At 45.2% G+C, this 9,855-nt stretch overlaps 2 protein-coding genes across 3 annotated transcripts; one reads left to right on the top strand and one right to left on the bottom strand.

Annotated features, from left to right (window-relative positions):
• Nucleotides 1-46: 46 nt before the first annotated feature.
• On the top strand, nucleotides 47-5,606 carry mto1 (mitochondrial tRNA translation optimization 1). Of its 2 annotated transcripts, XM_086303551.1 has the most exons (13): nucleotides 47-192; nucleotides 941-1,143; nucleotides 1,227-1,426; nucleotides 1,529-1,646; nucleotides 1,754-2,052; nucleotides 2,142-2,254; nucleotides 2,536-2,726; nucleotides 2,879-3,009; nucleotides 3,148-3,352; nucleotides 3,447-3,618; nucleotides 3,707-3,816; nucleotides 3,897-4,054; nucleotides 4,146-5,605. In XM_086303551.1, exons 2-13 carry the CDS (start codon nucleotides 954-956, stop codon nucleotides 4,311-4,313), a joined length of 2,055 nt encoding a protein of 684 aa, XP_086159677.1. In that variant the 5' UTR covers nucleotides 47-192; nucleotides 941-953; the 3' UTR covers nucleotides 4,314-5,605. The 2 variants fall into 2 exon arrangements, with proteins under 2 accessions (XP_086159677.1, XP_086159678.1); XM_086303552.1 differs by lacking the exon at nucleotides 47-192 and having other exon boundaries at nucleotides 946-1,143; nucleotides 4,146-5,606.
• Nucleotides 4,341-9,128, bottom strand: LOC147323280 (tectonic-3-like). Its single transcript, XM_086303553.1, has 14 exons — nucleotides 8,581-9,128; nucleotides 7,980-8,094; nucleotides 7,805-7,902; nucleotides 7,614-7,726; nucleotides 7,424-7,535; nucleotides 6,596-6,708; nucleotides 6,462-6,500; nucleotides 6,214-6,288; nucleotides 6,001-6,120; nucleotides 5,828-5,926; nucleotides 5,640-5,743; nucleotides 5,357-5,504; nucleotides 4,793-4,927; nucleotides 4,341-4,688 (listed from the first exon to the last, which is right to left on the bottom strand). Exons 1-14 carry the CDS (start codon nucleotides 8,894-8,896, stop codon nucleotides 4,443-4,445), a joined length of 1,833 nt encoding a protein of 610 aa, XP_086159679.1. The 5' UTR covers nucleotides 8,897-9,128; the 3' UTR covers nucleotides 4,341-4,442.
• Nucleotides 9,129-9,855: the final 727 nt, after the last annotated feature.

A 9,855-nucleotide genomic window follows, 5' to 3' on the forward strand; every position in this document is an offset into this window, starting at 1 on the left:
GTTTTTTTCAGTGCGTCTGTAAACCAGTTATTACGGTTGTGAGCTACAGACATCATGGCGGCCTCCATAGGGAGACTTATGTAGCAGGAGTTTGGTAATTTTCCTAAATGATCTTTGCCTTTCTGTTAGTCTCAGTTTCTGCTACAGAGAGTCTGAAATAAAAACAACAATACGCCTTCTCCCAAATAAACCGTAAGTGCATTTCAAACCTGAGGGGAGAGTTTGTTGTGGATCCACACGTGCGCTGAGTAAACGAAGCCGTATTTAAACTGTTTACGTATTTGTACGTTGTGCTCTTACTAACAGAGAGCGAGGATGCGGTTTGATTCACAGCTGTACATGTTCAACATAACAAATTTTTAGAATTAAATTGGATTTAGGGCCAAAATGCTTTGTTGATGCCAGAGGTCAGAGAAAGGCGTACTGTTTCCAGCTGGCAGGAAGGCAACAGTAACTCAAACAACTACTCCTTGCAGTCAAGGTACACAGAAGAGCATCTCTCAGTGTGTATAACGTGGACCCTTAAAGCAGATGGGCTGCAGCAGCACAAAACCACACCTGGTGTTACTTTAGTCAGGAACAGGAAACTGAGGTCAAGTTTGGAATGAACCAGCTGATATTAATCTGCAATAAATGCCAGGATTATTTTCCAGTTACTGACAGATTTCAGCCGTTGTCATCATGGCATCTATGTTTTGATTTCTTTGGATGTGTGGATTGGATGGATTGTTACTGAAATCTGGTGAGATTTTTTTTATGTCAAAATCACCTTTAGAAATATATTTACTTAGAAAGTTGGTGACATGTTCATTGCTTATTTTACCCACTGTAAACAACAAAGTTATTTTTCCAAGTTGAGAGTTGAAATAAAGCTGATGGGTCACGAAAGTAATGGAGTATCTAACAGGGATACACCATCATTTAACTTTTACTCTGACAGGTGTGCGTCTCACATGTTGAGAAAGAAGCTTCCCTTCCTGCACAGTCTCCTCTCACCGGTTTCCAGACATGTCGGTCACCTCACCGGACATCAGTATGATGTCATCGTGGTGGGCGGGGGTCATGCAGGGACCGAGGCAGCGGCGGCAGCAGCCAGAGTTGGGGCTGAAACACTCCTCATCACGCAGAAAATTCACACCATCGGTGAGGATAAAGGGACACCTAAACAAAGAAGCTCTTTTTCCTCCAGCAGGGAAAACTAGACTTCTCTGATAATATTCCCACAGGTGCTCTGTCCTGTAACCCCTCCCTGGGAGGAGTAGGGAAGGGCCAGCTCGTGAAGGAGGTTGATGCTCTGGATGGGCTGTGTGGTCGGGCAGGGGACTGGGCTGGGATTCATTTCTCCATCCTGAATCGTAGAAAAGGGCCTGCCGTGTGGGGTCCGAGAGCCCAGCTGGACCGTCAGCGCTACCGAGACTTCATTCAGGTTAAGAAAAAAACCCAAAACTTGAATTACTCGTCCATTAAAGTAAAATATTTGTCTGCGAGTGAATTAAAATGTTTGTTTTCTACATATTTTTTTCTTCAGTCCGAGCTGCTGTCCACTCCCAGGCTGACCGTGGTGGAGGGCTCAGTGGAGGAGCTGTTGGTAACAGAACCAAACCCGGAGGAGCCCGGGCACCACAGAGTCACTGGGATACGTTTGGGTACACAGCAGATTACCTCTTTTAAGGACAAGGACCTAAATGGCAAACGGTACATATTATACACTGAATTTACTTTCTCATGTTTTTTGCACTTCCTGAACAACCAGCTAATGGCAGCCACGCCATCTCAGCCAGATCAGTGGTTCTTACCACTGGTACGTTCCTGTCTGGCTCCCTCTTTGTGGGTCAAACTACCTCCCCCGGGGGTCGGATTGGAGACGCTCCATCAAGCGCTGGGCTGTCCCATACGCTGAGGGAGAGGCTGGGGCTAAGGACAGGCAGACTGAGGACCGGTACCCCTCCCAGGATTGTGAAGGACTCAGTAGACCTGTCTTTGGCTAAGCTTCACCTCCCTGACAGTCACCCGACTCCTTTCAGCTTCCTCAATACCCACACCCACTGCAAGGTACAGCTGAATGAATGGACTTTTATTCTTTAACTCACTGTCTAGTTTATTGTTCCTCCTGCTTTATTTTGAAACGTAACCCTCTGTAGCCAGAAGAGCAGCTGCCTTGCTACCTCACCTTTACTACACCGGGTGTGGAGAGAGTGGTGAGGGAGAGCCTTCAACTAAACTGTCACATACAGCAAGACACCAAAGGTCCCAGGTACACACACACACACACACACACACACACACACACACACACACACACACACACTTTGGACTCAATGGTTTGAAACTCAGAAGGAATCACTTCAGTTATTCCATCATTTTCTGCTCATTAATGCAAAATAAAGCATGTAGATTCGTTTTAACATGAAGGTTTTTGCAAAGAAAATGCCACAAAAACAAAAACATCAGTGTAACTGTGTATCATAAAATTTTTATGCAAAACTGAAACAATCGAGCTGAATTGGAATGACGTGCAGTCTTCGTCTCTAACAGGTACTGCCCCTCCATCGAGTCGAGAGTGCTGCGCTTTCCAGGCCGAAGCCACCAGGTGTGGCTGGAGCCCGAGGGCGTGACCTCTGACCTCCTGTATCCACAGGGTCTGTCCATGACAATGCCCCCTGACATACAGCTACGCCTCATCAGAGAAATCCCTCCCATGCGCAGAGCTGAGATCCACACGCCAGGTAGGTCTTTAGATCCTGTTTGATCTGCCTAGTAACAAGTGAGAGCAGTGACAATTCCCTCAATTCTTCCCTAATTCTAAAAAAAATGGATTGACAGAAGTAAGCTGGTTTCCAGAACTGAAAGTCTAATGTTTGTTTTCTGGGATTTCCAGGTTATGGCGTGCAGTATGACTTTGTGTGTCCCACTCAGCTGAGCCCGGCGCTGCAGGTGAAGAGCACTCAAGGTCTGTTTCTGGCCGGTCAGATCAATGGAACCACAGGGTACGAGGAGGCTGCCGCACAGGTAGCTGCTTCTTTCCTTAAAGACACACACACACACACACACACACACACACACACACACACACACACACACACACACACACACACACAGCTGGAAGCAGCTTAGGAGTAACTGATTTTTCTTCTTCTATCTGAGCAGGGTTTGTGGGCGGGAGCAAACGCTGCCCGCTCGGCGCTCTCCATGCCCACAGTGACGCTGTCTCGAACAGAGAGCTATATTGGAGTTCTCATTGATGACCTGGTGAGTCGAGGCGTGACAGAGCCTTACCGCATGTTCACCAGCCGGGCCGAGTTTCGAACTTCTCTAAGGCCGGACAACGCCGACCTCCGCCTGACCCCGAAGGGTAGGTGTAGCATCTTCAACGTGTCATTGTGCTTGCGTTTGTTTTGTTTTTTCCCCTTCTTTTCCTCCTCTCATTACCTTTTGTTTCCCATCAGGCTTTGAGGAGGTGGGATGTGTGTCTTCCGTGCGCTACCAGGAGTCTTTAAGAGTGAGGAACAGCCTCCAGGATGCACTGACAGCCCTTCAGGCTCTCTTTCTGTCTACATCGAGCTGGAAGAAGAAGCTTCCCAGTGTTCCCATCAGTGAGACCAAGAGCACCTTACTGACGTGAGCGATAGATATCTGCCAAGCTAATAATTAAATTTTTCATGTCACAACAGTTTAAAAATGTTTCCCGTTAATGTTTGTTTTTCAGTGGCTTAGATCTTCTTCAGTACAACGACGTGACCTTTGAAATGTTGGCATCTGCCTTCCCCGAGAGCCTTTCGTCTTTTATGGAATTCGCACAGAGACTTAAGATAGAAGGTAAGAAAAAAATAACCCCGCCTGAAATGTTAATCTACAATAAAACTCTTGCTAAAACGTTTCTCTTGTCTGTCACGCAGCTGTGTACAAGCCTCACTGCGACTTAAACAAGAAAGAGATCGAGAGAATTCAGAGGGAGGAGAACATGTCCCTGCCGCAGGATATTGACTATTTCTCTCTGCCGGTGTCGCTTTCCGACGAAGTTCGAGAGATCCTGGACAGAGTTCGACCGAGCACAGTGAGCCCACTCCTTTCAAAATAATAGTGTGAAATATTTATTTTAATAAAAGAGAAAAAATATGCCCTGACTCTTCTGCTCTGTCCTCCAGCTGGGAGCTGCTACTCGCTTGGAAGGTATAACTCCCGCTGCAGTCGTCAATCTCCTCAACTATGTGCGCGTCACAGAGAAAAAGAAGGAAACGCACAGAAACCAGCGACAGCAGGAGGCGCAGAGAGATGAGGAGCTGTGTGCAAACAGTGCCTCTTTACCTCAGTGATGCAGTCTAAAAATGACTCAAACTGTCTTGTGAAAATGTATTTATTTCTGAGAAATAATTGAAACAATAAATTAGGTATTTTAGAAAACTTTTCCTCGAGTTCCAGTGCTGCTCCAGTTACCCGTCAAGTTACCTGCAGAGGAATTCTAATCCTGTTAGTGACATGACTGTGAGCAGCATTAAACTCCATGTGACCTTCTCTGTGCTGCTGCTGTTCATAATAATGTGGCCGTCCAGCTCAGTGGAGCCTCTCGTGAAGAAGCCAAAAGGAAACTTCCAGAAAGGCTGAGGCAAACCCCTGGGGGGTTCTGGGTAGACTGTGCTGTCAGCGAACGTAACTCTAGTGGTCAGAGCGAGAGAGGATGACAGAGGACACTGAGGAGGAAAAAGAAAACAAAAAATAAAGACAGGAGGAGAGGAATGTTAAAGGTCAATTTGTCAGAAAAAACAGAGAAAAAAGTGAGATGTAGAGAGCACACCTTGAAATTTTGACACTGGAAAAGGTATCTGGCCCCTAGGATGTAGTTTTGGGGAATGTCGAGGGGACCCAGGCGAGCCCACAGTACTTCGATGGAGAGAGAGTGAGGGAGGACACAGCCTGATTCACACGTTTCCTGAGAAGGAACAACATAAATGTCTCTGTGAAACGTGTCTGTGTACAGATACTCAGGTCAGTTTTATTTATATAGCACCAAATCACAACAACAGCTGCCCCAGGGCACTTTATATTGTAAGGTAAAGACCGTACAATAATACAGAGAAACCCCCAACAATCAGATGATCTTGTATGAGCTAGCACTTTGGCGACAGTGGGAAGGAAAAACTCCCTTTTAACAGGAAGCACTTGCTCATAGGGGGTTTGATTGTTGGGTTACAGTATAAAGCGCCCTGAGGCAGCTGTTGTTGTGATTTGGTGCTATATAAATAAAACTGAATTGAATTGCTGCGACTGGCTGAAGGGAGATACAAAGCACCGACACTAGGTGCTGCTGCAGACACCAGAACAGCTGTAACGGTGTATGGGGGTCAGATTTCGGTTATACCTGCAGGCTGAAGGGACACTCCTGTGTGAGGACTCTCGCCCAGTCTGGCTGGGAGCCCGAGCTCATGGCGATCTCATCAGGAGTAGCAAGTCCCTGCAAAATCCCATAAATCTGCGAGCGCAGCTCTGAGCAGTCGTTGGCTGGAGAGCTTGTAGCACGGAAATAAATTTTTTTTAAAAAGCAGAGGATATTGCTCATTATTTTAGCGACATCTCCACTTGTCCTAATGTAAGCTAACTAGAACCACAGACAACAGAGGCAAAAAGAAATAATGCAGACTCACCTGAATGTGCAGCCAGTGATGATGTTGTGCGTGAAGAGGATGGGCGTTCGCGTGGTTGTATCAGGGGAACAGGTCCCACTTTGTGACACCCCCAGTGAGGTCAGCTGGCTCACTGTTAAGGAGCCAAACTTCCCCGAAGCTTGGCAGATAAATTAAAAGATACAATCTTAAAATTGTAGTTAGGATACAGGCATCGCTTCCTTTAAAAAGCGACCGATGAGAGGAGATCCAACTTTAAGTCCGACTGCAGGGTTCAGTATTGCGGGAGTGGGAATCGGTTTGGTCAGCTAAAAGAGAAAAACGACATTACTTGGCACATTAAACTGTTTAAAATTAGTTTTTTTAATTCTTTTGGCTCTACCTGGAACTCTACAGAGTGCATCTGGAGCAACAGCTGACTCTGATTCACGTCGGCTAGGGTTACATCAACCGTTGCGTTTGCGAGTTCCCCTCTGCCGGTGTAAAATATGACAAACTTCACCTGCAGGAAAGGCAGAAACAGCAGAGTCAACGTCAATGTTTCGTCACACACTTGAGCACTCGTGGTTCACCACACAGTTGTGCACTTGTTCACCTTCTGCACTGCATTAATACAGGAGCTGTTCCGCAGCGTTGGTGAAGGCCAAACTGACAGGTTGGTCACTGGGATCTAAAACAGTCAGGAAAACATTAGCCTGTAAGAATAATCAATAACTGTGAAATATTAGCCCAGCAACAACTATTAAGTCCTATTTTTGCCTTTCCAGTGTAGTACATGTACTATAGACAAAGTATTTTAAGTGGAGTGTCAAAGCGCATTTACAACAGCAATGTACGACTTACCAGAAAATCTGACACTGGTGCCATCTCAGCTTTTGGGATCTGTCACAGAAAAACACGATATTAGTCCATCTGCGGTGAGAGTCTCACAGCTAATCATGCACTTAAAAGGATTTAGTGCAAATGGACTCGCTGACCTTGACGAGATGCAGGTCGGAGAAGTAGGAGTTGGCGCTGAGGCTTGGATCTGTGATGCATGACTGAGGAGTCACCATCCGTGCACAAGACAGAGACACAGACCTCAAGAACTCTACAAGAAGGGGAGGAATTAAGGTGGATAAAATGTGGCGTAGGAAACAGCGTGTTGTTGTAATAATTCTGCATGTGTGTACCAACTTTTGATAAGTAAGACATTGTTTACAGTACAATATGAGCAGAATGTGGTTGTGTGCAAGTCTTTTCCTGACAAAGTCATCACCTGGATGGCAGCACACATCACTCTAACACCTGTAAACACCTGTTTAGTAGTGATGGAGCCTTAAAACATGTGCAAGATTTCCTCTGAGCACCCCCACATGCACACAAATTGGTGTGGTGTCTCTGTACGGACTGTTGTCGTGACAAGAGAGCTGAGTGTGAAATCAGTCTACATTCCTACCGTCACCTATGGCAACAAGCAGAAAGAATGATATTGCGGCGTTTCCTCTGAACAGTGTTTGGGCTCAGCCTGGGACACAATGTGGAGATTGGTCCTTGATCAGGAGGGGCTAAGAGATGAGTCAGTTATAGGATACTTGCTGGCCTCCCCAGTATAAAAGGCTATCATGTATACTGCCACAAACCCACACGTCTGAGTTGGGCTGCTGTGTCTAAGACATCTGTAGAAAATATCCTAAACTAATTCTCCCAAAACTGTCCAAAGTAAATATGAAGAAGCAACTCTAGGTGGCAGGGCTGCACTTAAAATGGTGTAACAGCACTTTGCCACTCAACAGTTCAACATTTAACTTTTTATGTGATCTTACTTGCAGGGTTGCGGTCGATGCAAAAAGCTGACGCTGCCGGTCCTGGAGATGGCTGACGGAGGAGACCCCGCACGGAGGAGTTGGGGAAATATGTCTGGATGACATCATCAACCTACAGAAAAAAAGTTGTGATGATTTCAAATATCTTACGTTTTTTTTGTTTTAATTATTTAAGTCTGTGAGCACTTACCATGTAAAAACCTCTGCTGGGGCCTACAGTTGGACTCTTCTGTAGAGAGAAGTGGTACGAGTCCCCTAAAACTGGATGCTGAGGTTGGGCTGGGAAAGACTGGGACGTGTTATCTGTTTGGAGGTTGGAAAACGATAATGATATACGTTGACCTTACCTGTAATTTTTAAAAAAAAAGTTATGCCATTTACCTGAAGGCTGCACACAAAACAGAGAGTCGGTCACTGTGATAAGAGACGAATCCACATTGGCTCTGAACATCAGCCATTTCTCAATGCAAACACCTGATCTGTAAAGTTAAAAATGGTATTTTAAATGCTGAAGCTGTGTACTACACGTGTTATAGAGCTAACGACCAACACTCACATGGCTCTCTGCGGACATCCAGTGAAGACAGCACTCAAGCTAGGGACCCCACAGTCAGCTGTGTCACAGCAGCAGCCGATGTCACAGAAACCAGGGGTTAAATCACAGAGACACGCTGGAAAACATCAGGAAAAGGGTTGGACATGCTTGGGAGTACTTATGCTAGGTGTGGTATCACCGTCAGATCCACAAAGTCTAGCTTGAGTAATTAGCGGGAAGCCTGATCGAAGCAACAAAAAGACTTAACCGCCCCAACAAACGATGTAGGTCAGGGGTGTCAAACTCAAATTCACAGTGGGCCAAAATTCAAAACTGGAACAAGGTCGCGGGCTAACATTAATATTTATTGGAAAAAAATCTTCCTCCAGATTTAAGAATGAATCTTTTCTTATGGAGTCAAACAAGTTTTGCTGAAAAACTGAATATGGAACAAGCAAAGCTTAATACTAAACAATATATATATTAGCTGTATAATACCAGTAGGCCAGCTCTAATAATAATTTGGTATGGCTTCGCGGGCCAAATGTAATTAGGCTGCGGGCCATATTTGGCCCGCGGGCCAGAGTTTGACACCTATGATGTAGGTGGAGGTGTAATTTACCCTGTGGAGACACCGCACGCTGGACGGTGGTTGCAGTTGGACTCTCGGCGGCCGCAGTGGGCGCTTCGGTCGCGGACAGCGTCGTGTTCATCGTGGAGTTCACGGTGGCAAGCGTAGGGACCTCCGTGGTGTTGACACCAGTGGAGTTCACGGCCTCCGTACCGCTCGGTTCAGGGGTGGCAGAGCTGATCGGTTCCCCATTAGCGGGGGTGGCACTGATGGAGGAACTCCCCACTGGGTCTGTAGCTCCGTGTGCCAGACGTCCACATATGACCGTCAATATAAGGGGTAAAAAACACCACTGGATGGAAGTCATTTCCTCTAAAGAGCCATGAAAAACGAGCGGGAATATGGACACTTTACCCGAAGAGTTTCTCCGCTGTCTCGCGTCACAGTAAAATTAAATTAAAGGTCAAATAAATTTTGTCTTTATGACTTAAACACGTTGGAAAACGTAGCAAGAAGGCTACAAGCTAAAAAATCAACACACAATCGGAGTGCGAGCGTCTTGTAACTAAGGAAGTTCTCATTGAGACTTCCGTTTCTAAGAGAAAATTACCGTAAAGCACGTAAAAGAGAAGACGCAGTCATTTCAGGTTAATGAATTCACCACAATCAGTAAACGAGCAAGGTTAACATAGTTAACTAAAATCAAACTAAAAACTATAACTAAATCTGAAAAAAGAATCATTTTTGATTGAGATATTATTTAAAACTAGACTTAGAATATTTGTTAATAACTGTTTTTAATAATGTAACCAACACAGAATACATGCATAATAGTCTAATGACTGACACATGTAGCATGAAGAGACATTGGGGTGTATGTTTATCTGAGCAAAGTTTTTATGTTATAATAGCTGGTTTGGAGTTCTTCAATCTCACCTCTTTCTCAAATACCTCCCATTAAAGAAACTAAAACTAACCCTGGATCTATATCGGACAACCATCCATCTAAAAGTAGCGAAGTAAGGTCCGAAAATCTTTTGAAAAGTAAAAGGCCACAGGGAAAGCTAAAGGCTAGGCCTGAAACTCTGATTGTGGGTGACTCTGCCGTAAAAGATGTACAAAGGATGTGCGGTAAGAACACTAAAGTCCTCTGCTTTCCTAACGATATGGTCAACAACCTGAAGGAGAGAATTCTTCAAATTGCAGATGAATATCCAACTGTGACAAACATTGTTCTGCATACAGGGTCAAACGATGTGTCCAAACAACAGTCGGAGGTTCTGAAACTGGACTTTACTGGATTATTAAATACTGTAAACTCTCTGA

Source organism: Aulonocara sp. 'chitande type north' Nkhata Bay, linkage group LG8, assembly GCF_057382095.1.
Source record: "Aulonocara sp. 'chitande type north' Nkhata Bay isolate Kocher_YH1m ecotype deep benthic linkage group LG8, A_spYH_male_GT1.1, whole genome shotgun sequence".
Taxonomy (NCBI): domain Eukaryota; kingdom Metazoa; phylum Chordata; class Actinopteri; order Cichliformes; family Cichlidae; genus Aulonocara; species Aulonocara sp. 'chitande type north' Nkhata Bay.